The 24,720-nt window shown below is 43.4% G+C and overlaps 4 protein-coding genes and 1 long non-coding RNA gene across 6 annotated transcripts; 3 read left to right on the top strand and 2 right to left on the bottom strand.

Moving 5' to 3' along the window:
• Nucleotides 1-35: 35 nt before the first annotated feature.
• On the bottom strand, nucleotides 36-824 carry Rpp21 (ribonuclease P protein subunit Rpp21). The gene is made up of 2 exons (XM_017081676.4): nucleotides 498-824; nucleotides 36-438 (listed from the first exon to the last, which is right to left on the bottom strand). Exons 1-2 carry the CDS (start codon nucleotides 662-664, stop codon nucleotides 36-38), a joined length of 570 nt encoding a protein of 189 aa, XP_016937165.3. The 5' UTR covers nucleotides 665-824.
• A 91-nt stretch (nucleotides 825-915) lies between these two features.
• On the top strand, nucleotides 916-3,180 carry Cdc45 (cell division cycle protein 45). The gene is made up of 2 exons (XM_017081672.4): nucleotides 916-2,030; nucleotides 2,087-3,180. The coding sequence occupies exons 1-2, from the start codon at nucleotides 1,117-1,119 to the stop codon at nucleotides 2,901-2,903; spliced, it is 1,731 nt and encodes a 576-aa protein (XP_016937161.1). The 5' UTR covers nucleotides 916-1,116; the 3' UTR covers nucleotides 2,904-3,180.
• A 7-nt stretch (nucleotides 3,181-3,187) lies between these two features.
• On the bottom strand, nucleotides 3,188-4,624 carry LOC108015298 (mitochondrial tRNA-specific 2-thiouridylase 1). Its single transcript, XM_017081675.4, has 2 exons — nucleotides 3,894-4,624; nucleotides 3,188-3,832 (listed from the first exon to the last, which is right to left on the bottom strand). The coding sequence occupies exons 1-2, from the start codon at nucleotides 4,545-4,547 to the stop codon at nucleotides 3,320-3,322; spliced, it is 1,167 nt and encodes a 388-aa protein (XP_016937164.3). The 5' UTR covers nucleotides 4,548-4,624; the 3' UTR covers nucleotides 3,188-3,319.
• Nucleotides 4,625-5,374: 750 nt separating this feature from the next.
• Nucleotides 5,375-23,806, top strand: LOC108015408 (uncharacterized). 2 transcript variants are annotated; one of them, XM_017081832.4, is made up of 5 exons: nucleotides 5,388-5,531; nucleotides 20,877-21,088; nucleotides 21,532-22,309; nucleotides 22,482-22,691; nucleotides 22,748-23,806. In XM_017081832.4, exons 2-5 carry the CDS (start codon nucleotides 21,086-21,088, stop codon nucleotides 22,918-22,920), a joined length of 1,164 nt encoding a protein of 387 aa, XP_016937321.3. In that variant the 5' UTR covers nucleotides 5,388-5,531; nucleotides 20,877-21,085; the 3' UTR covers nucleotides 22,921-23,806. The 2 variants fall into 2 exon arrangements, with proteins under 2 accessions (XP_016937322.3, XP_016937321.3); XM_017081833.4 differs by lacking the exons at nucleotides 20,877-21,088; nucleotides 21,532-22,309; nucleotides 22,482-22,691; nucleotides 22,748-23,806 and adding exons at nucleotides 13,079-13,315; nucleotides 13,375-14,068; nucleotides 14,359-14,624 and having other exon boundaries at nucleotides 5,375-5,531.
• On the top strand, nucleotides 18,828-20,013 carry LOC136117300 (uncharacterized). The gene is made up of 2 exons (XR_010654774.2): nucleotides 18,828-19,559; nucleotides 19,617-20,013. It is a non-coding gene; the product is annotated as an uncharacterized lncRNA (long non-coding RNA).
• Nucleotides 23,807-24,720: the final 914 nt, after the last annotated feature.

Raw genomic sequence — 24,720 nt, 5'->3', positions numbered from 1 at the left:
CAAGAGGCGAACTGGCTGATAAACAAAGCTTCAGCTTATCGCTGACCGTTTTCTCCAGGGAGAGACACGACTTGCACCACGGATTGCGACTGCTCCAGCCAGCAATCTCTTTGATTGTCCGCCGGAAAGCTTCGCTGGCTGTGGCACAGTGAGCACTTCAAATACAGAGAGATTGGTTCGGTTTCATTGTGGATTTCTGGCTGAGGCTCCCGGTTGTTCCCGGTATCTCCGTTTTCGCTTCTCCTCTTGGGCTTCTTGCGCTGCCTTCGATGGCGCTTCTTCTTGGTCTTGGCTCCCCCGTTTGAAGGAGCCTCCTTCTGCGGAAAAGGAGTCACCGCTACTTCCTTGGGTGCTTCGGCCACCTGCAGCTCCGTGTTCACCCCGGGCAGCAGGGGCAGGGAACAGCGCTTGCAGAGGGAGCGCTTCAAGGCAGGAGCCCTGCAAACCAGATGGAAACTAGGATTAGGCTCTGGCCAGCGCCTGGAGAAGCCACTTACATGTGCATCACGGCTTTGGTGCCCACGTTCCGGCAAAGCTTCCCGTAGTAGGCGGCTAGCTTGGTCCGATGGCCTTCCGCCATTAAATTGGACGCCTGGAAGAGGAAGTTCATTCGCGAGGAGACGTGGCGCTGGGCCAGCAGCTTCTTCTTGTTGTCCTTACTCATGATTCCACGAGTATTTCACACAAACTTTTCAAATTTCATACAGTTTTGTGCTTGCTTGCAAATAAAGTGTGTTCTCCTCTCTTCCTCTTCGATTGCAGGAGGCGGTATTAATCAAAACAACAACAAGAGGAATAAGGTGGTGGCACGCGATGTACCGATGGCAGAAAAACAATCGATGGCACCAGCAGCACAGCCACCCATCGATAGTGCCGGTCTATCGTCGATGGTTTTATAGCTCCAGCCAGCTGTTTCCCGCGTTTTTGATTCGCGAACTGCAGTTGGCGAAAGTGCAGCGGGAAAGGCGGAAAATAGCACAGACCGCAGGGAAACCCACAAAATGCAACGCACTCCGGTCACTTAGAAGCCACACTCCGCGCACAGCAAACCCGAGAGACCGTTTCAAGCTCCGAAGCCAAGCACTCCGCGAGGGATCGTCTCCTGGACTCGCAGCCATGTTTGTCCAGGATCTGCGCAACGACTTCTACCGCCAGCTGGTGGGCAAGCGTATCCTGATCGTGGTCAACTACGACATCGATGCCATCTGCGCCAGCCGCATCCTGCAGGCCCTGTTCAAGTACGACCACATGCTCTACACGGTGGTGCCCATAATGGGAGTTACGGGTCTGAAGAGGGCCTACGGGGAGCACCAGGGCGACGTGAAGTTCGTGGTGCTGGTCAACTGCGGCGGCTGCGTGGACATCGTGGAGCTCCTGCAGCCGGCCGAGGACGTGACCTTCTTCATCTGCGACTCGCATCGCCCCTTGGATGTCTGCAACATCTACAGCGATCGGCAGGTGTGCATCCTGGGGGATGCCTCCTTGGAGGAGAACATCCCAGCCTTCGAGACCATTTTCTACGACTCTGAGGGGGAGGAGGACGACGAGGAGGGCGAGTCCTCCGACCAGGAGCAACAGAACAACGACAGTGGCGCCGGGGAATCGGATCAGGAGGATCAGGCTCCGAGGGGCCACAAGCTCAGCCGCCTGGAGCGGCACGAGCAGCGCATCCTGAAGCAGCGAGCCCGCCGACAATGGGAGTCTGAGCGCGACAGGATCATGTTCGAGTATACACAGTTTAGCTACTATGGCAGGTCCGCCGCTCTGCTGGTTTTCGAGCTGGCCTGGAAGCTCTCGAAGGACAACATGGACCTCCTCTGGTGGGCCATCGTGGGCATCACCGAGCAGCTGCTGCTGGGCAAGATCGAGAGCGGATCGTACACCCTGGAACTGGAGCAGATTCAGTCGCATGTGTCGCGGCTAACGAACAAAACAAATGACCAGAACACGATGAGTGCCTCCAAGATTTGCTTCGAGAATGACTTGCATCTGGTTTTGTACCGACACTGGCCCGTCACGGAGTCCATGAGGTGAGCATAGTCTTGTCCCTTGATTATGACCCTATAACCAAGTGAATCCCTGCCAGGTATTCCCGCTACGCCTCATGCCAACTGAAACTATGGACCCTGCGCGGCGAGAAGAGACTGCACGAACTCCTACTCGAGATGGGATTGCCCTTGGTGCACGCACGCCAAACGTACGGAGCCATGGACCTGGTGCTGCGCAAGGAGTTCTACTCGATGGTGGAGCGGCTGGCAGAGAAGTACGACATACCGGACATTGTTTACGGAACCTTCACACTCAGCTACGGCTACCGCAGCAGATATGCCGCGGCGGACTACGTGTACGCCCTGCTCGCCATCATGGAGTCGGTGAAGAAGCACAAGACGCCGGAGGATTGCTTTCTCGAGGCCTCCGACGCCTTGAGTCGTCAGCACAAGCACCTCTTGTCCGCGGGAATCGACCAGGCGAAACTCCTGCACGCCGCTGTTTTTAGACAGGTGCAGAGCAGCCTGGAGGCACGCCAAGTGCACTCGGCTGGCTCCTTCTTCTACTACGTTCTGCAGGAGGAGCACGCCTTCTTTTCGTACCCGTATGCCCTGGGGCTGCTGGCGCGATTCCTTTTGCGCGGTCATGTGGCAACGAGTAGAGCTAGGCAGGCTCCGGACTTGCCGCTGATCGCCAGCTGTCCTTTGGACGCCGCGCAGGGCATGTGCTTGCTGGTCGGGATCGCCCCGGTTAGGGAGGATTCGCCGCGGAATTTCTTCGGCAAGGCCTTCGAGCAGGCGGCACAAAAGAGCGGGGTTGCCCTGCTGCAGGATTTCTTTGAGCCTGCGGTGGTGCAGCTCCGGCAAAGCGACCTCACCCGCTTTCTGGACGCTCTCACCGTGCTTCTCACATGATCCACACACACTTCAACCTGCTACCCACATCCCTGCTCAACCATGTTTAAGTAATAAGCTAGCTTTTAAGACGAGAGACCTAATCTGTACACCTAAGCTAAGATTTTAAGCGAACCCTATTTATGTGCGATTATATTGTGTTATTGACTTCGGAATTGCGCCCAGGACCACAAAAGTACATTTAGTTTAAGGAATGCCCTTTTTTCAAAAAAATAATTGTAAATCTGACCTAGAATAAATTGCGTATATGTTTAAAGTGTTTACCATGGAATAGAAAGAGTGTCTTTGGATTTGGATGGATCGAACGTATATAATTGTACTTTTGTTTAGGATATTTTATGTACAATAAGGCTGATTTGGTTTCATAATTATGTACTTCATTTCCTGCCAAATAAGCATAGTTCCCAGCGGAATCATCAGCTAACTAGATTTCCAACCTGGTTCTGCTGTGCCTCTATGTTTTTCTTAAGCGGATCAGCGCTCAGAATGCGGGCTGAACCCAAGCATGCGGTGTCGTCATAGAACACAGCAAATTGTCCAGGCGTAATAGCTCTCAGGGGAGCGTCCAACAGGACTTGGAAGTGGTTTTTTGGAGAGATCCTCAGTTGGCAGCCCACCAGGGGTTTGGTGTGCTGGAATCGGAAACGACACCGCAAGTTGCCCTTGTCAGTAAGCCTTCGTTGGGACGTGGAACACAGCCAGTTGGGTGGATCGATGTTTATGTGAGTGCTTAGGAGGGCGGGGTGGTCGTGGCCAGCCGCCACATAGATGGTATTGCTGGTGGGCTCTTTTCCGGCCACGAAGTAGGGCTGCAGGAAGGAACTCAGACGGCAACGTTGGCCCACCGTCCACTGATGGATGCCGTCGTGGTGGCCAACCACAGCTCCACTATCGATGTCTAGAAAGGGTCCTTTTTTTGAAGTGATGTACTGCAAAAGGAGGGGAAGCCACATGAATCTCAAGATACAAAGATCCGTACTTTTGGATTACCTCCTTTATAAAGTCCTTAAAGTTGCGCTTGCCAACGAAACAGATGCCCGTGCTCTCTCTTTTGTTGGCCAGTCGTTGGAGCCCGATCTTGGTGGCCAATTGCTTAACCTGGCTTTTTTGCAAATCTCCCAAGGGAAACATGGTGCGCTGCAGAGCCCTTTGGGGGATCCCGGCCAGGAAAAATGTCTGGTCCTTGAAGGTATCGGCGGGTATTAGCAAACGGGCTTCCTTTTGGCTCGCAATCCCCTCCAGAAAGTTGCCAAGGCTGTTGCGGGCATAGTGACCTGTGGCCACGGCGTCGTAGCCGAGGTTCTCCAGGACGTGCTTGTGGAAGAGGTCGAACTTGATGTGGCGATTGCACAGGATGTCCGGATTGGGGGTCAATCCTTGTTGGTAATCATCCAGGAACTGGCTGAACACCGCCGTCCAGTACTCGCGCACGTAGTTCACCTGGCGCAGCTCCACGCCCAGGAGCCGGCAAGCCCACTCCGCGTCCTTGAGATCTGCCTCCCCGCTACAGCGACCCGCTTCGTCCAGTTCATCCCAGTTCCGCATGAAGACGCCCAGGACGTTGAATCCTCGTTCTGCCAACAGGTGGGCGCTGACGGCGCTGTCCACGCCCCCCGACACGCCCACCACTACTTTGCGGATCATTCAGTCTAGCTTTAATTTATTTTCATTTAAGTTTAAATTTATATCACGTTGGGCCATACAGCTGTTTCCTCCGCAGAAACAGCTGATTTGAGCGTTGAGCTTTTAAGCTTTTGTCTCTCTTTCTTACTTGACATTTCAAAGTTACATTAACACCATTTGTTACACTTTTGACGTGAAATATGCATGATAAACTTAACATAACTTTTGTTAAAAGTAGAAATTGCAATAACCAAATAGTTTAAAATGTATGTTCTTAAGTTCATTCCAATAGGAATAAAAAGTAGATTAGGTTTTTGAAATTAGTTAAAGTACCATTAAAGTACCATTAAGTGTCATATAAATATGTAATATGTTTAATGGAATTTCAAAGAACTCATTGTAATAACTTAAAAATCAAATTAGCCCATCAAATTTGAATGTTCCCACAAAAGAGCTTTTGATAATTTTTCAAAACATGTGCTTAGCGATGGTATTTTTGAGTACGAAAGTTATCGGTACCACTGTCAACAGAACAGTTCTCTGTGCTTTCAATAGGAATGTTAAGATACATAACGGCAAAGGTTGATGACTCGTAACATTTCTCATGCATTAAATTTTGGCGAAAATACTAAAAATGAACCTATAATTCTAATAAAGGTTATTAATAGAAACTAAATTAAAAGCAAGGAAGCTGACGCACCATGCGACTTTTTAGTTTAACAGCTCCGCTGTAGAAAATCGTTGAGTGTTAACACTCGTTTTGTAACATCAACTGTCGCCAGGAACATCGATGAGTCCAGAATATGTTAAAAATGGAGGCATCGATGCTTCACATATCGTCGTTTCCACACCTCTAGCCTGGCGCCTATATCTTTACAGTTAGTTTTTTGCCGATTTCGCCGCGCCTGGAAGCGGAAGTTGCGGAAGGTTCGAGGTCCCCGGATACCAACACGTCTGAATTTGTCCGAATTTCGTACTATAACTCACTGGATTGCCAACTTGCGTGTAAGCGAAACAAAAACAAAACTAAGGAAAATTCAGTTTTTTTCGAGTGAATGTGCGTGTATGTGTCTGTGCGAGAGGGAAGAGTTACTTGCACTTTTTCCCCATCATCCGTTGTTTAACCGCCTCTGCTTTCAAGTCCTGTTCCGCTTGGTTCAATTTCTGGGAATTCCGGAATTTCCATTTCCGAGAACTTTGATCTTCGGAGATCCCTGAATTTCCTATCTGATAGACTTCACTCTGGAACTCTCGTATGTGACATAGTTGAACACCTTTAAGACTAATTATTTTCTCCTAACCTAAAAAAAACTGAAATCAAAGATAACCTCACTATTTAGTTTCCAGAGCAAGACAGACAGAAATTGCTTTTGCCCTGCCTGACTTATAAAAACTGAGAGCAAAAAAGTAACCTCCTAATAAAAATGGGTGTCTTTCAAAACCTATACAAATTAAAAGATCTTGCAAAAATAAAATATAATAAGAGTAAATAAATACTAAATATGTGCGTGTGTGTGAGCGAGAGAGAAGCGTCGCTTGCACTTTTTCCTTGTTACCGTTGTTTGGCCGTCTCTTCTTTTAAGTCCTGTTCGTCTTGGTTCAAATTCTGGGAATTCCGAAATTTCTATTGCCAAGAGCTTCTTTGGTGATACCTGTTTTTTTTCTAGGTGACAGACTTTTCTCTGTAAATCGCATACGTGCCATGTGGCATAGTCGAAACCTTGAGCTTATTTAGTTTTCGACTACCCTAACCTAACCTAACATAAAGAAACAACTGAGACCAAAGATATTAACCTCACTTTTCAGTAAACAGATCAAATGATTCTGAGATTTCACAATATACTATACATAACAATATACAGAAGTAAATATAGTTGTATCTTTAAAAGATTTTCTGTATATACCAAGTGATGTTTTTAAGACATGCCTATGCATATGCATTTTTTTAAATTAATGTGCTTTTATACATACATGCCTACCCAAATTTATTTCAAAAAATTAAATTTTTGAACATGCATAAGTATTCAGCATGTTGGCATATCCGTTAAAAACCCTTTGTATTTTTTGGCTACCCAAAAAACGTAATATCATAAATGTTGATTAAAAAGTTTAGCTTTAATCCGGCAGCCTACAAAGTTGAGTTTAAAAGTCGTTTAATTGGCTTAAACTAGATTAGGGGACTTGTTAGAGGCATTTAGGACTGTATTTAAGCTAACACAATTTTGAATAAAACACAATTACAAGCGGAGTAATTTAATAATCAAAATGATTGGTTAGTTTTTTCGCGAGTTTAAACGCCCTCTATTTTCGGTTCCCTCGGTCACGCATATTCAAATCAGATATTCAAATTTAATCAAGCTCAAATGTCAGGGCAATATTTCAATGGGAATTACCGAAAGTCCAAAAGCGACTAAAACCGAAATGCAAATATGGAAATGTATTGACATGCAGGGGGGTGCAGATAAAAACAGGACCGGATAAATGGGAAAATCGGATAGCTCCGGGGCGACACATATGAATTATTGACTGCCACGCCCCCTGCTCCAGGGAAGGTCCCGCCCATTACACAGAAAAAAGAAATACTCCCCATATCTAATGTGTTCTGATAAGTCAATATCTTTCCAATTTTGGTGACCTCTCTTTTCTTAATCAAAATGAATAGTATTTTGATATATCTTTTAATAATACATCAGATCATTTCCAATTCCATAAAGCTAAATATAGTAGGAGTGTCCAATCATCAAATAGTATACAATTTTCTTGCTGTGCACATCAGTTTTCGCGCCCTGGTCAATTAGGGAGTGTGGCGAGTTTTATTAAATTAAAAATCGCTGCCCTCCTCGGTCACATGTCGATGTGCCTTGAGAGTAAAAAAAGGAAGGCAATTAGCCCGGCCCAAAGCGTAGGAGGGACCCGAGCAGAGGGTGAGAAGGCTAATTAAAAATTACGCCAAATACAATCACGGAGGCGGGTCAAGAAAGTGAAGGAGGGTCAGCAAATCTTGTTGCGTTAATTGCAGCCCATGACTCCACTTGGCCAAAAGCTGTTGCCGGTTTCAAAAGAAGAAGTGGGAGCCAAGTTTCCAGAGCGGAGACGTGAGTCCCGTCAAAGGGACTAGTTCGATTTCAAAAAGTCTACTGCAGAAAACTTCACATTTCCTAAATAATAAATATTTTGCAATACCTAACACTTTAACTGGTGCTATTATATAAATAGGTCAATTGAAATACTATTTGATTTAATCTAAAAATCAAGTCAGGAAGAGGAATATTGATAATACAACAGTTTTTATAAGATTATCACGAAGGTCTCGAACAAATTTTAATATTTCTAATCTAATTTAATTAAGCATTTGCATCTTCCTAGTGCTTTAGGTATCCAAAATCACGCGTTCATCTCTGCTGGAATTGTCTCCGGATTCTAGATTTCAGATTCTATATCCCCTGCCCCCAGCCACGCCCCCTTGCGCCCACGTTGGCCTCAGCTGTCAGTCTGTCAAAATGTGTAGCACACTTTTTTGGGTCGCCTGGCAATAGAGGAAAGCACGGGGGAAAGCGGGAAAATGGGAAAGTGGGAAACAAGGCGGAAATATGGAGGCACCGAGACATTCGCCAGGGCTTATATAATTTGGAGTGGAGTGCAGCCTTGTTGACGCCAAAGTTAAGCGATTAAGTGGGGCGGTGAGCGGATGGCGGATGGCTGGTGCAATTGCAGCCAAACGGAAGCAATTAGAGAAATGGCGGAGCCTTTCGAGAGTTGTCACCGAAACGGAAGTGGGGAAATAGTTTCGCTGGTCGAAAGCAATTACACAAATAGCCAAACAAATAGCAAAACAAATAGCTGAACAGCTGAATATGCAGACGAATCATTAATCATGCGGGCGAAAGATGACAAATGATTGTCCCCGAAATGAAAGCGATCACCGGAGATTTGTTGGTGTTTTCCCAATTTCCCGGGTTTTCCTGGGGCTGCTGCATCGCCAACTGAATGCGCTGAATTTAAATTTCTAACAACCCCCGCCGCAGAACAGCAGCCACACAAACAAGCTTAGCAAGTTGGAATTGTTTTTCCCCATTTTCCATTTTCCACTTTCCAAAACCCGCCTTTTTTGGATTTTCGCTCTTTTATTCCTTCCTTATTTCGGCTGCTTCCGCATTGACTTTGCGCGCCCGAAACAAAAGTAGAACTTCCGCTAAATTATGTTTTGGGCCACAGGGAAAGTGGGGAAAAAGGGTTGTAAGTACGGCTGCATTCCCGTTAAAAAAAAGAAATTGGGTACTCCCAGGAGAGTCCCAGGGAGTCTTTCCTTTCGTCAGAGTCCCCTGATGATTCATGGCCCCTAGCTTCTTCTGCGAAGAAACGCAAGAAGGCCCTACTTGGGATTTAATTTGGTTTTCACTGGGTTCAGATCCTGGAGCTTGAGATATCTGACACCTAAAAAAAATATTAATTAAGGTACTTAGAGCTAGAGAACTTTAATGTTCTTATGTTTGAAAATGTTTGTTTTTTTATCAACTAAACCAAAAAAAGGCTTTGGGAATATTGAGCAAAACGCCTTTTGGGATCTAATAACATTTTGATCGAAGGAGTATTTCTTTTAATTTGTCCCAGTGTAAATTAACACAAATATATACGCACTTACGCTCAACGCCTACCAATGCAGGCTGCCTTGGAAAATGCAATTTAAATCATAAAATATAATTTTCATTTAATGAATTGGATCATGTTACAACTTGTCAGCCCAGTTTCGCGTGTGTGTGTGTGTCTCTGTGTGTTTGAGTACACACACATTTGCGCAAAAAACGCACTCATGAAAATATATGGCATATTTTACTTGAATGAATCGCAAGGCAGCAAAGTGAAAGAATTTGCAGTTTGCGAAAATCTTTTGGTGCGAAAAGTTTGCCAATGCAGCAGAGGGAACTTTTGCCCTTCGTCTTTGTGCCACGCCCTCTGCTCTTCCGCCCCTTCATTTCCGTTATCAACTTGATTGAGTCGAAAGCATCTCTCAGCTCTTAGCCCAAGAATTCCGCAATGAAGTCGGCTAAAACCAACGAACGGGATGGCAAAGATTGAATGGGATGCTGGCACTGGAAAAAAAAGAATGAAGGTCCTGAAGCCCCTATATTAAAAAAAAACTAGTTTTAGGGAAAACCGCTAGCTGTTTATAAAAATTAAGTTTTCCGAAAGTGGGTTTTTTTTACAGTTTTGTAGAAGTTCTCTAAAGCATTGTCCAATATATTCGAAATAAACTGTAAGTTTAGCTTCACATTCGAGACTACAATAAATAGCTCAATTTAAAAGCATCAAAGACAGCTAAAAAAAAATTTTAACAAAGACTTGTTGTATAACAAATAAGTACCTCTTTTACCTTACATGAAACATTTTGAAACGCACAGCACCAACTGTTTTTAGGTCCTAGAGATTTCGTAGTACTCACGGTGATTTTCAGTTTTTATTTTCCATTTCCATTTAACGTGATTTCATTCAGGTTTTGCTTAGTGCACCTACGTATATTTGCGGGTTGGTCTAATCCCGGCCAGGCGACATTGGCCCGCTTGAGGGTTACGCAATAAGCTGTTACCCATTTCCTGGCCCGGTGTTCAGGTGAGCGGCTTCCGAGTGGAGGGCTCAAAAAAGTGCACCACAATGACAAGTATCCCATAACGGGGCGCTTGATGGTGGCCTTGCTTGTCCTTACTCGTGTACCACTACCCACCACCCACCGCACCCCCACAAGGACTCGCCATGTTTCATGTTGTCCTTTTGGGGGCTGCATTGTTTGGGAAACTGGCAACAATAACCGACGGCGACAAAGAAATGCAGAAAGAGGAGGGCGTCAGCAAACAGCAGAGCAAAAGCGACAAGAGCACACACATAAAAACATATTTTTCGGCAAAGTGTAATCCAAGTGGTTACCCCCAAAAAGCAGGCCAGAAGTGGGGGATGGAGGGTTTTATCTTACGGCATTACCCAGTCAGGGGTCTTAAAATGGCCGAAGCAGAACCTATCTTTCCTTAATTAGCTTCGGTAGAGGGTCTCGTTCTCGTCCCCCCAAAAGTGGATTCAATTCGAAGTAAATTTAAGAAATAAGTATTCTACTTTAGGGTTCTTTCATTCCGTAACTTCCCCAACTAGCCACTACTTTTCATAATATTTTGATGGACATACTACGGTTCAGTTGTTCTCTTAGTATCGCATTCTGGATTAAAAATCTGTATATGCCTTATCAAAAATCAGAGGACTGAGAAAATTGGCAAATTTGCAGCAATTTGCCAGGCATCCGATTATTTATTGGCTGCCATAAAGTGCTGTTCTCCTATCGAGATGCATCAGCAGAATACAAAATATCCGAAACACCCAAGTATCCAAACCCAAAGCACACGAAACACACACATCCCAATTTGAGCATGCCATAAAATCCCAGTCCAGAAATTCCAGCCGCAATGTTTGCCCACCGAACACACCACCATGCCATCACCTTCGCATCCTTGTTAATTTTGAGGCGAGCATAAATTAATTGGCTCGCCTCGTTGAGGTCGAAGTTGATGGTATGGAAGTGGATTGTCGATGGCCTCCTAATGGCCCGTTTTCCGTTTTCCGTCGCCAATTTCCGACTCTCGGTGGCACAGTCTCCCAGTTTCCCAGTTTCCCAGTTGTCAGGTGCTCCGCAGTTCAAGCTGCTCATCAGTCAGCCAGTCACTCATCCGCAGTCGAGCTGGGCGAGAGTCAAGTCACAAGTTGTCAGCCACTTGGCGTGGAAATGGAAATTCCTTGTTTATAATTTATGAGGGGCGGACGACAGACAGAGCGAGGAGAGACAAAAGGCCCTGCCAAGTGACTGCACTTGGGGATTTGGAGATTTACATGCATAAGGAATGGCCACTTGACATTTCGGGCCGGTTGCTCACCTGTTGGCATGAATAATGAAGGCGCAGCTGGGACGGATAGTTTAAAGTGGGCTTAAAGTTGGCATAAGCCCGAAAATAGCCCCAGGTAACTTGGCCGTCGGACGAGGGATCGCTAAAACAATGTATTTCCATTCGGAAATCTAGCTTATTTTGGGGGATTTGAGATCACAAGCTTTTATTCTAGAGTAACTGGGCCTTGGAAATATACATAATAACCAAAAACTCCATGAAATGTTTCAAATTATTTATACAAAGAACCTTCGAGGCAAGGGTGCTCCTAGATTGGATAACTCGGCTGCTCGAAATGTCATCTCCATGGAACTCGCTTCCAGTTCCTGTTCCCCAGCTCCCAGCTCTAGATAGACATTTTCAAGAATATCCCTCAATAGACAGCTGAGTTATGGTAGTTATAATCATTTTTCCCCGAATTTAACCCCCTCCTTGAAGCTGTCACACCGATTACGGTCTTCAAGAGCCACGCATCCTCTTGTCTGACTTTCTTTGTGCCGGAATACATCATAAAAATTTGGATATTAAAATAAGCCACAATGGCAGACGACGTACACTTAAAAAGGACCCAGAGAATTCTGGTTAGTGGTGCTCTCGAAAGGGAAAAGGCAGCAAGGCAAATCCAGTTCGCAAAAAATGTAAACCTTTGAATATGTAAGCGCAACAAATAACAAGTTGCGCGCAGAGAAGATAATAAAACGCATGTAAATGTGCGCGATGAATACGTAAAATAGATGAAGCGAACGAAATGTAAATTTGGCCCGGAAAAAAGAGGGTGGGGGTTAAGTGTCGAGGCCGGTGACATCGCAAAAAAGAGCACTGAATAAAAGGCTTAGGTCTGTCTTTCCAGAACGAAAAAGTACAAACAGACGGCACCTTAAAAGCAACAGCTACAGTAAAACCAACAGAGCAAGGAGCAACAACGGGGGATAAACATCTAAATTGCAAAGCACGAGGGGCGCAGGTGGGTTAAGGGGGTGGGATGTCTGGGAAAACAGGGCGGGGCCCTCCATACATGCATATGCATGGGGAGCATACCGAAAAACATTTCGCAATGCTCTGTGTTTTTCTCGCCTTTAATGCGGATTCTATTCTAGGGGTATATGGGTTTCGTGGGAAAATTTAAGGAATTCAAGTTAAATCGGAAAAGTTAGAATCAACGATACTTGGATAATTATTTTACAGGAAAATATGTAGGTCCTTAACCTGAAAATTGAGTACTTTGTTTATGGGTGTATATTAGCGCTTTAAAATATGATTACATATTGTATATCCCAACTTATACTAGAGGGTATTCACATAGTGATCACTTTTCATGCTTTTTTCGGCCAACTAGTTTCCTTTGTTTGTTGTAAACGCTTTAAGTTGTCTTGTCACACGCTTGTTTGTTTTTTTTTTATTGTTTTGGTTACTCAAGGCTGGCAGGACCTTCCACAATTAATTTGTCATCTCTTGGGACCCATTTAGCTTATTCCCGAGTAATTTGTGATAAATGAATGCCTCGCTGCCTGTTTACCCGAGTTTTTTTCCTTCGCTATCAGTTTGTTAACTTCTTTTTGATTCATCCATCCCAAACAACGTCCTCATTTCATCATCCCCATATTTTTATTTTTATTTTTATTTTCTTTTTAGCATCAAAATGAGTCTCGCATTTTTTAAACAGTTGCCGGATGGATCTTATATCCGCTTGTCAGATGAGAAATATAGACCCATGGCTGCCCTAAAACTTGTTAAAGATTCTTTAACTGGTGCTTATAGGGTGCTTCCCCAAACACCAAGCCCCCCAAATGGTGTTTCTAAACCCATTCAACCCCTGAATGTCGTTCTCGGACTCATTCAAGATCCCCCAAAACAACCTCCACCACTGACGTAAGTCGAGCAGTCATCGGCCTCCTGAATTTAACTGATTTTAAAGGTCCATTTCCCAGGCCGATTCGTGGACCCCCGCAACAACATCCACTATCGCTGAAAGTCCAGCAGTCATCTGCCGCCGGAAGTGTATCTGATTTTAGAGAACTATTTTTTAGGCCTATTCCAGACCATTCGAAAGAAGATCCACAACCGATGGAAGTCGATCAGCCATCGTCCTCCGGGGGCGTATTTGGTGTTAAGGCTCCAGTTTATAGTCCCTTTGCACAACTTCCGAAACCACTTCCGCCACTGGTGAAAGTCGGGTCGTCATTGCACTCCGGAAACGTATCTAATGCTAAGGGGACTTCGGCGGGCGTTTTGATCCTAAAGCCAAAGAGCTATATTTTTAAACCCAACAACAACAACCTACATATGAGAAGTGTACTAAGGCCCATTCAAGAAGAAGCCAAACGGCATTCGCCACTAAGGAAAATCGAGGAGCTATTAGCTTCGGGGCAGGTGATTAAACTCGGTTCGAGGAACAAGCCGCCCAAGCCAATCCCGAGCCCGCTCTGCCAGGCTGATAACGATCCAAAGCAGCCCGAAGAGCAGAAACCGCTTATATGCGGGGGGTTCGACAGCTCAAAGATTATGACCATGGAGGAAATCGAGGACGAGCTCCGGAATCCGCTCAGGGATGATTGGATGACTTGGTCGTCGATGAGCGAGGAGATCAACGACCTTGTCCAGAACCGTTTCGAAATGGAAAGAGTGAGTGGTCGCGGGTTAAATATGCCCATTACTAGAACATGATTGGCTGGAGTATTGAATTGGTCGGCTGTTTTTCAGGCTTTACATAAACAATTCAACAGTTCAGCCGTTTTGTGCTATACATTCCTACCCAATACTCTCGTAATAGACTGTATCGTAACAGATAAGAAAATGATTGTTGAATAAGTAGGAGAGTATCGGGCATTCACATTTTCCTACCTCATTTTTTAAATTTATAATCATTTTTAATTTTTTAAAATTATTTTCCTCATTTCATGCTTACACTGAAGAACATGGAGGCGTTGGAACGCATTGTAGAGAAACTTTAACTCATTTACGAAAATCATCAAAAATTCCACTCAAAAAATATGTCCATCAGAAGAATTATTGCCTTCAGATGTCTTCGAAAGATCTCACCGTTGTGCCTAAGAAAATGTTATATTTTTTTCAAAAGATTCCACGTTGTGCCAGAGAAAATGTAATTTTTTTTTTAAGTTAACAAAAAAAAGTGTTGGCTTGAAATCACAATAAAATTCAAAATCTTGATCGGTGGCAATTCCTTTGTACATCATTTTAAAGCTCAATCATTATACAACTGGCTCACCATAAGCAATAAGCACCATAAGGAATACGAATTGCAACTGACTAAAATAATAAGAGGGTGCCATTTTATACATTACTGGGTACATTTTTCTTGGTTGTCGACAAATTAAGACAAGAAAAGTTGTGTTTGAGAAACGACTATCTGCTTGAAAGTCGGCGGGTTCTGTGGCTCAAGTTAAATTAAAAAGTAAGCCAACAAAAGTATAATTTATGTGGAAATGAGCAGGAAAAGCGGCGCGCTGATCGAAGTCATTTCTCATTCTGGGCCCAGGGAATGATGCAATTTCCCGGTGTTGCTTAACTTTCCGCCTGACTTTCCCCCAATTTTGCGCAACCACCACAAAGGCCAAGTTTCTGATATGGCAGCCGAGCAGCTGCGGCAAACTTTTTTGGGCCGAAACTTTTGCCTTTTGGGGTAATTGTTTGCACATTCCGAAGTCCTGCTTTGAATCAATTGAATTTTCCACCAGTGCCTTTTCTTTGCCCGTTTTCCTTGGGGAAAAGTTCGGGAGACGAAAGTGGTCAAGTTTTTGGCCAATTGCGGCTGCAAGTCAAGTCACATTTATTGCCATTCCACGGGGAAAGAGGGCGATGGGTTTGGACCTGGTCAAACGGCTCATAAGTCGTATGCAAATGTCACAAACAGACAAATGTGAATGCGGGCTCTGTGCCTGTGCTCTGTGACTAACGATCCAAACAAAGAAACGAACTGGCGAACGAAAGTCCTCAGAAAGGAGAGTTTGGAATACTAATTTGGCTATTTTTAAAGGCAAAAGTGCCGAATTTCCTAAAAAAAACAGATTTGTTTATTTATTTAAAATGATAGTAAAGTTTACAAAACTAAGACTAACTTAGGGGAGTAGTACTGGTTGCGGGGCCTAAAAATAAAGAATTTATATATGTACATTTTTTGTGAAACCAGAAATATTTAAAATGATCTAAGCAACCTTAACAAAAAATATATTAAATAACCCCATTAGAATGCTCTTTATGGCGTTGATAACTAGTTCATAGAACACATGGAATTTTTAAGTATTCAACTATTTTTGGGCGAATCTCGAATGCTTGGCTTCAGAATTTCCTAATTGTCAGTACAGCCTAGAGGGGCCCTAGAAAGTATGCTACGTTTTGTGCACCCATCCCCAGCTAATGGGTCCTGTTGGAGAGGAATGGCGTTAGGGTGGGTCCTGCGTGCCAGACAAGGAGCTCAAGTGGGTGGACCACAACGTCGCCACTTGATTATCATGCATATTCATTCATGGCACTTTAGTTGGTCTTTTTGCACATGTGGCAAGCGGCATGTGGCATATAAATTATGTAAGGAGCGAGGCAACAAGCAGCGGAGTAAGGTAAGCACACGTGAGGGGCAAGTAATGCGGAGATAAGCGAGAAAGTGGCGAAACTTCGGTGAATATTTCTTGTAAAATTTAACCTCTCCAACTTGATTTTATTCCTATCGAGCATTGAAATATCGCTATTGCTATGAGCGTTTATCAAATACTTCAAAACTTAGCTCGATTTTATAACTTCTTCGGGTAAAAACCCTTGATTAAATGCTTTCAATTTGTCAACAATAATCTAGTAGTCTTTTCATTTGATCAATATTATCGACATGATACCGGTGCAATCGGTTTATTCGATATTTGATTCGATACACATCCCTAAAGTTCCTTCTTCACCACACATCGCAAATGGCTTTGTTTGTTTTGCCTGTTCTTCACTTTTTTGGCCTGTTTGCGTTGTTAAATTTTTTATTGCCAACGAAATATTTACGTGCAGGCGAAATGAAGGAAAACAGGAGAGTCAAAAAAAGGAAAAGCAAGGAGAAAAGCGACTTCGCTTTGTTGTTTTGTTTTATTTTGTTTGTTTTGCTTGATTTATGCGTAAACTTTTTGTTGCCTCTTTTATGTACGAATTGTGTGTTCGTGGCCACCGTATCCCACACATCCAAACCCCCCCCCACACACACAAACCCACTCACATGCACATGCAGGGGCACTCGCCGTTCATTGGAATGCAAATATAACGCATACGCAGCGTATGACAATTTTGCCAGAAGGGAAATGGAAAACTGCAGGACGAGAGTTTCGGAGCCTGCAAATATGATATTTCGTTTTTTATGACTCGTTCGCCTTAATTGATTGCATGGGGGCGTTGTTATCCATTTACAGACTGCGGTCACGCGGTTATTACGCCCACCACATACCACCCACCGCCGACAATGCGCCCCTCATTTTCCACAGCCAACAATTTAAATTAAACAATAAAATGCGCGCCGAACACATTTTGCGGTTTCTGTTTTTCGCTTTCACAAAGTGCTTAAATGTTTGCCACAAATGGTCAAAATGGGTGGTCCTTGTTATTTAAAATTTATACAGGAGTTTAGGATTCAATTTTGAAATGAAGATCCGACACTAGTTTTCCACATATGAACATATTTTTGGTCAATCCCCAAATCCTTATTGTAGCCTTTTCTCGTTTGTTCTGAAATCTATTTAAAACTTTGAACATTGTGTTTATTTATTCTAACAAACGCTGATTAGCCGCTTAAAAGGCTCCTGCTCCTCTTTCCCCGCCAAAGGTGGATTCAGATGTCTGTGGCTCACACTTTGAACCTCCTCGCTGAGGACTAACTAGCAAATACTGAGTAAGTTATGCAGAGCAACGCATTTGTAGCCTGGATGGATGAGAAAATGTTAGAAGTGGTAAAATAAGGGAAAGTGGGTGAATTAGACAGCGAGGCACGGGGGGTTGAAAGTTGTGTCTTCATTTATTCCATGTCAGAAACTTTGCACGCGACTGCAGAGCAATGGAAAAGCCGGAGAAGCCACGTTAGGGAATAGAGAACGAAATGACACACTGAGAAGAATAGTAACTAATGTCCCAAAAGTGATTATTATAACATTTTAAATGAATAACAAGAAAAGGTAATGTTCTTTATCGGGACAATGGTGTCTAGGAAAATGTAAAGACAAAATATTCCTTTTTTTCATAGGGTTCAGCAATGCTTTTACTCCTGCAACGGGTTTTACTCATTCTTTTCTGATGGTTTTCATGATGTTCATTCTGGGGATTCCTAGGAGGGATCATCGTCTTACATGCAAATGACTTTTCCCGGCTTTCCCCGCCCCTATTGCAGTTTTGCAGCCATTGTTCCATGGGCTACCATTCGTCTTAATGGACAAGTTAACGTTAAATGTTAATTAAATATGCGTACGTGCGCAATGCGAAGGGTTTAAGCAGGATGAAGCGTCTGCAAAGGGACCTCAATTTAAATGTGAAAATGCTGGCAGTGTGCTGTCAAATGTCCTTGGCCACCTGGGGTGTCCTTGTTCTCGCCTTGGCACTTCCTTTTCGGGCATTTTTATTGCGGCTTTCACCCGTATGTGGCTTCGTCCTCCAGTGCTGGCCACATCCTTCCTGGCCATCTGCGCTTCCTCGAAATGAAAAAAATATGCTAAAAAACTGCCGGTCACACACAGCACCAGCTACAGACACAGGAACAGTCACAGACAGGCCATCGAAATGCAATTTTAAAGCGAAAAAGAGGAGCGGAGAAATGCCTCCAAAGAGGACTCCCCCGGCTGTCCAGTGATGTCCTTTCGTGGCCACAGCGATAATCGGATTTCCCATCCTTTTCGCCATCCCCGGCATTAAGCGCCTTGGCCGCTTTAGCTCCTTACTCACGAAGCTGGTGGAATTATTTAAATTTCATCTGAACGCCACCACTAAATGGGCTTTCATTTTGAAGAATTACTGCCAATGGGGCATGAGAAATGCAAAATATGGCACAGCATCTTCTTCAGCTCAAGTTTAAGTTTATATACCATGAAATTCCACAAAAAAAACCGAGAGGTTGAAATAAAAACAACAAATTAATTTTCGTCAGAAGCATTCCACTTTAAAAGCCTAACTTAATTACAACTTCGCAATTGAAAACAAAAAGCATTTCTTGAAGAGACTCGAACGTGTAGCCAAATTATACGGAACATGGCCACACTGCAATATACATACATACATCATATGTAGGTAAATAAATTCCGCTATTTAGGTTAGATCAGCCCATATAGAGGCCTGCCCCGCAGAATCTTATCCAAATTCTTCTGAAGCGCAGTGCCCAGGTTGGCTGCCCTTTAAAGTTGGAAACTGATCACAAAATGTTGGCTTTCGGAAAATTAAAACGCAAAAGACCATTATGAGAAAACAATACGCAGGCGCAGCAGATTTTGATTGACATATAAAAAAAGGGCGCTGCACACCGTATGATCTATAACAGTGGGCTGTTACGCACCGAATATCGAATATTAACATTTTCCGCTAATTAGGTTAGATCAGCCCATATAGAGGCCTGCCCCGCAGAATCTTATCCAAATTCTTCTGAAGCGCAGTGCCCAGGTTGGCTGGCCTTTAAAGTTGGAAACTGACCACAAAATGTTGGCTTTTGGAAAATTAAAACGCAAAAGACCATTATGAGAAAACAATACGCAGGCGCAGTAGATTTTGATTGACACATAAAAAAAAGGACGCTGCACACCGTATGATCTATAACAGTGGGCTGTTACGCGCCGAATATCGAATATTAACATCTGTAGATCGCAAGCAGGTGAAATCGATAATAAGCCAAAGCAAATCAATCAAATCTGTTTCGTACATAGTTCGGTTGTTTTTAAATCAATTTTTTTTTATTGTTAACAGTTTTTACTCTCCGTACAAATTTAAAACTTTACAAACCGGATGCAAGACACGATAACTCGAGTTTGGAGTAATAGTGTTTGCACCGCACCAATAATCGATTTCTAAAGCGATAATATCGCTCAGCTCCTCACATTGAAGTGCAGTGTGCCAACGACTACCACGTTTTTTGAGGACAATTCCTAAGAATTAAATCGTAAGTTATTTTTTTTTTATTTATCGCGGAGATCTAGAAATCTATATTACATTTTAGAGCGATGGATGTCAAAGTATGCCGTGCGTGCTTGGGGCTTACCCAAAACATGACCAACATTTTTGAGACCAAGCACGAGTCTGGTATTTTAATCGCCGATGTGATTACCAAGTGCACTGGAGTTTCAATTAAGAAACAGCCAGAATATCCCGAAGTGATTTGCTCGTGCTGCCTGAAGGAAGCCAATAATGCCTTCGAAATAATTGAAACCTATGAGAGGAGCTATGAGGTGCTGTGCAAGAGAGTACAGGAGATGGAGCCAACTCAAATTCAGAAGGATCAGTGATGCATATATATACGTTATATACCCAGTTAGTTGTCAAAAAACATTTGAAAGAATAAAAAATCCTGATCTCAGCTCCAAGCAGTTTGATCTATTAGCTCGTTTCAAGCATAATTTGATTAATGTGTCTCATCATTTCTTGTGAATGGCAAAATATAGAGTAGAAGCTGCTTACTTGGCATAGTTTTTACCACACAGAAGTTTAATATTTACTATTTGTAAGCCCCCCATAATATTCGCAATTTTTTTGTGAAAGGTGGCGAAAAAATTCAAAAATTCCACAAAATCAATATTGGATGCTGGCCTCAAGTTAAATGTAGTCCACACATGCAATCATTTTTTTTTTACTTTTGCGGTGCCACAAAAGGAGCTTTGGGCATTTATTTCCTGACTACGTCTGCTTTTTTCCCGGATCGCTGACAGGCAATTGATGCTTTTATTGTCGCGCTCACTCCTTTGGCCTCCAATGGTGACATGAATGAACGCCAATCAAATGGATTATTAGACTGATTATACCATTCAGTCAGCTTCGCTGCAGGGATTTTGAACGGGCTGTGGATTTCCGTGTGAATGGTGGTGGTTTCAGATGCACAGCTAAAAACAGCTTTATGTCGGTTTAATATTCGCAGGTAAAAGTGCTATTTACGCGCCCCCATTTTGCTTTTCATAAGTGAATCTATTAAGAATATATGTGTTTTAGATTACCCACCTGGAAAAGGTTGTTTACATGTTCTAGTCGTCTGACCGAAGATTTGCATACCCTATAGATGCAATTACACAAATATTATTTTGATCATTTTCCAGATATCAAATAGATAAAAAAAGATATAGATCATTTAAATTTCTCCCTGTGTGGGTGGGCTCGGTCACGTTGGCTCTTTGGTGCCGACATTTGTGGACGTGTCCACTATGCAAATGGCTTTCCATCCTTAATTGCTTAATTAACATATGTCCCCCGCTCTCGCCCCCTTTTTCAGCCGCCGTTCGATTTGGAATTTGCATATCCTGTGAACCGAAAGCGGTTGCGAGCGGAGGAGGAGGTGCCTTTCAGGAGGAGCAGGAGGATTCTTTGCCGCAGATCCCCTGAAGCGGGAGGAAGGCCGCCACGTTGGAAGGAAAACGGCTTTTCACGGCAGTTAATAAATTTTTAACTGGTTCAACAATTGCCCGCGAGTTCCGCCAGCTAATGGTGAGTGGGTTTTAGATGGAGAAGCTACCGCCTCATTTCGCAATCAACTTTAACGCAATAAAATGAATAAAAGTACAGGAATTTTATTTTAGAATATAACAGTGACATATACTTATCCTTAATATTCTTTTCATTATACGAATTAAGCGTAAACATATGCTAACAAAAACAGAAATGACAATAAAAAATGTTTGCTTGTTGTGATAATCGTAATTGCTTAAACGGAAAATTAAAAGCATTTTATAACTAACCCATTATTTATTTAATTATGACTGTGCTATTTGCACTTTACATTTAAAAATGTTATTTACTAAATACACTCTACTAAAAATGAATCTAACTAATTATTAAATAAATATGTCGGAAATGGGAAAGCGCTGCTTATAACAGTTTGGCTAATTATTATTTACTAATTATAATTAATTTATATAACTTTTGTATAGACGAGAAACGCGGCTGTAAGTGGCGATGAACCCGACGAGGAGCAGACGTCAGCGGATGGCGCCGAGGGGGAGGATCAAGAAAGCCAGGATCGGGAGGAGCAGGACCAGGTCGAACAGCCGGTGGATGGTGGCCAACACCTCAACAGGGAGCAGCAGCCATCGACAGAGCAGCGCCGTCAGAGGCCGCGAAAGAAACTAACGACGCCCCAGGAAAAGCAACCACAACGAAGTGCTGCCACTGCGCATTTGGAACAGGCGGATGCAGATGCGGATACGGATTCCAGCTCCTGCGAGGGCATGCTGAGCCACCAGCAGAGGAGCACGCGGGTCAGCTACGCACAAAGCCACGTGCAGGAGGAGGACCTGGACGACTACGACTACGACGAGGAGGAGGAGGAGGACGACGGCGAGGAGGAGGAGGAGTCCTACGACGACTACGAACAGTCCTCAAAGCCCGGAGGTCGACGTCCTCCTCCGCGGACCGCCTTGAGTGTCCGCAGCAGACGCAAGACGAAAACCCGTCAGATATCCTATGCCCCCTCGGACTTGGAGCTGGGAATCGGCGACGGGGCGAACCTGATCGAAGGCGAGTCCCTGGACAAGCGCCGGTGCATCTCGAAGGGACAGATGCGGGAGTTCCGCGAGGCTTTTCGGCTGTTCGACAAGGACGGCGATGGCTGCATCACCAAGGAGGAGCTGGGCACTGTGATGCGATCGTTGGGTCAGTTTGCCAGGGTCGAGGAGCTGCAGGAGATGTTGCAGGAGATCGACGTGGATGGTGAGTAGTCGATAGGTTACCACCTATGTAGGTTTATTCTATACCTATAATGTCTATAAGATTTCCCATAACCAAATAGGAAAATATTAACACAGAGAATAGTTTTATCATTGGTAACCCAGAATAGAAACGGGGTTTGAGATGACTTTGGAATTTCCGATTTTCCTTTCAGGCGATGGGAACGTGAGTTTCGAGGAGTTCGTTGATATCCTGTCGAACATGACATATGAAGACAAGTCGGGCCTGTCCTCCGCCGATCAGGAGGAGCGGGAATTGAGGGACGCCTTCCGCGTTTTCGATAAGCACAATCGGGGATATATCACAGCATCCGACTTGCGAGCGGTACTGCAGTGTCTGGGCGAAGATCTCGACGAGGAGGACAGTAAGTTCCCATTGTGCCCATACCCCTAACACTCCCTAATCCCATCTTCCATCCAGTCGAGGACATGATCAAGGAGGTGGATGTGGATGGCGATGGGCGCATCGATTTCTACGAGTTCGTTCACGCTTTGGGGGAACCGGAGGATTCCCAAGAGAACGACGACGAGGAGGAGAATACCACATCGCCGCTGCCCACGCCGAAATCGGCCATTTCTCTCAGTTACGACTAATCGATAATCGACTTCGTTACATGTCCAAATTGATCGATTGTCTACGAGTTGAAGTTAAAATAAAATAAAACAATAAATTGAACCGATACTCGAGCCACGGACGGTCAACCTGCAATAATATGAACCGCTAAGGATGTTCATCAATAATCGAACGACGAAGACTCGAAGGGTATCGCTTATTTCTAATAATCGATATGACATCGATTGACCTTCATTAGCCAAACAAACTAAAGATAACTCATCAAATTTATTACATTTAAAGTGAAAGAACGCACAGCTAATCAAATTAAAATGATTATTAATTATATATAGCCTATTGAATAATCAAATTCCAAAACACTTAACCGATAAACGATTTACTTTACATCGATATATGAGGAAAACTAACTCCAATTTTAAAGTCGCGATCTCTACCTTTCAACTTAAGTCCAATTGGAAATCAAAACTAATTTTAGCTTGTAACCAATAAAGATAACTTACAATATCTACCATATCCACGGGTTTTTCAACTTAACAGCACAAGTACATATATTTCAAGACATATCATTAAATACGCCTCTGTAAATGTGTTTTGTAAGCCCCACTGAACCCATCCTTATAAATATGTACCCGTAAGTCCCTTAAGCTTCCCCATGTTTGTCCCTTTTTCTCTTTACATTTTTGACTTGCATCGTGTAATTTGAATACTTTTATTTGTTTAGGAAATATTTGCTCAATTATTGTTGCTGCCGTAGAGCAACATAAAATAACATAACTCATGCTCGCTAATACGAAAATTCTTTAAGTATTGAACGAACAATTTAATGTAATTTACAATTTACAATTTTAATCCAAATTTCGAAAATCCCTAAAAACGAAATTATAAATAAAATGATATTAAAAAGATTCCAAGAATGTTTATTATTGGGAGGGTCGTTATACATGTAACAGATTTTGGTTTCCATGTATAACAGATTACGAAACATGTGGACCACTTAGCTTTTCATTATGATTTTGGTCGCTTTAGGGTTTTCGATTCTTCCGCCGGTATCAAAATTTTCCCCCAACTCAACAACTTTAACATTTTTTTGAAACAAATTAGCATATAAGCTGTGTTGTTGGTCCTCCTGGCAACCGATGAGACTTTCCTTCCCGTTTTTTCCCTTTAAACAATTTCCCCATTTATGTAGGACAACACTTTTGTTGACATCCCCGATTGCCAACGAGCAAAAATATTGGAAGAGGACTGAAGCCCGGGGGAATGACTGAACCAAACAGATTGCGGTTCGTTCCCGGAATACCCCACTTGATCAACGAGCCAGCATACCCACATCAAAACCGCCCAGTTGTCAACAATGTGAACTTTTGCACTTACGAAAACATCAATAGACCAACTCTAAAGTTCGTATTTTTAAAAATAGAGCTTAACGTATTGCAAATTTAACCATTTTTTTTAAACATTTCATCAATTAGAAGAGGTGAACTTATCAGGATTATCAGCTATCATTAAATTGTCTGAAAATTGCAGCTACAGAAATTGTAAACATGTTTAATAGTAGACATTCCTCAACATGTTTTCCAATTTTTGTATGTAAGCAGTTTAAAGTGTTTTTTTTTAGTGCATTTGAGAAGGCAACGTAGACAAAAGTTACGTTAATGGTCAAGTGCTCAAGTGCTTGGCCAGCAAAATTATGATGCCATCCCTGAGGACACGCCCCCCCGACAAACTCACACATGTTTGGATACACTTATACACTTCGTTCGGTTTGGTTTGCAGTGCGTATACGTTATGTTTTTGTTTGGGCTTTGTCACGGACCAGA

This window comes from Drosophila suzukii, chromosome X, assembly GCF_043229965.1.
Source record: "Drosophila suzukii chromosome X, CBGP_Dsuzu_IsoJpt1.0, whole genome shotgun sequence".
Taxonomy (NCBI): Eukaryota; Metazoa; Arthropoda; class Insecta; order Diptera; family Drosophilidae; genus Drosophila; species Drosophila suzukii.
Note: the sequence above shows the minus strand (reverse complement) of the source record. Positions and strands in the feature narration are given on the sequence as shown.

What these genes read in the sequence shown, in the direction of transcription:
- Rpp21 (XM_017081676.4), bottom strand. Translation starts at nt 664, where the DNA reads ATGAGTAAGGACAACAAGAAGAAGCTGCTGGCCCAGCGCCACGTCTCC. An exon ending in ACCAAAGCCGTGATGCACAT is followed by an intron (nt 439 to 497) that starts GTAAGTGGCTTC and finishes TCTGGTTTGCAG; the next exon opens with GGCTCCTGCCTTGAAGCGCT.
- Cdc45 (XM_017081672.4), top strand. Translation starts at nt 1,117, where the DNA reads ATGTTTGTCCAGGATCTGCGCAACGACTTCTACCGCCAGCTGGTGGGC. An exon ending in CCCGTCACGGAGTCCATGAG is followed by an intron (nt 2,031 to 2,086) that starts GTGAGCATAGTC and finishes AATCCCTGCCAG; the next exon opens with GTATTCCCGCTACGCCTCAT.
- LOC108015298 (XM_017081675.4), bottom strand. Translation starts at nt 4,547, where the DNA reads ATGATCCGCAAAGTAGTGGTGGGCGTGTCGGGGGGCGTGGACAGCGCC. An exon ending in TTAAGGACTTTATAAAGGAG is followed by an intron (nt 3,833 to 3,893) that starts GTAATCCAAAAG and finishes CTCCTTTTGCAG; the next exon opens with TACATCACTTCAAAAAAAGG.
- LOC108015408 (XM_017081832.4), top strand. An exon ending in GCAGGAGATCGACGTGGATG is followed by an intron (nt 22,310 to 22,481) that starts GTGAGTAGTCGA and finishes TTTTCCTTTCAG; the next exon opens with GCGATGGGAACGTGAGTTTC. An exon ending in AGATCTCGACGAGGAGGACA is followed by an intron (nt 22,692 to 22,747) that starts GTAAGTTCCCAT and finishes TCTTCCATCCAG; the next exon opens with TCGAGGACATGATCAAGGAG.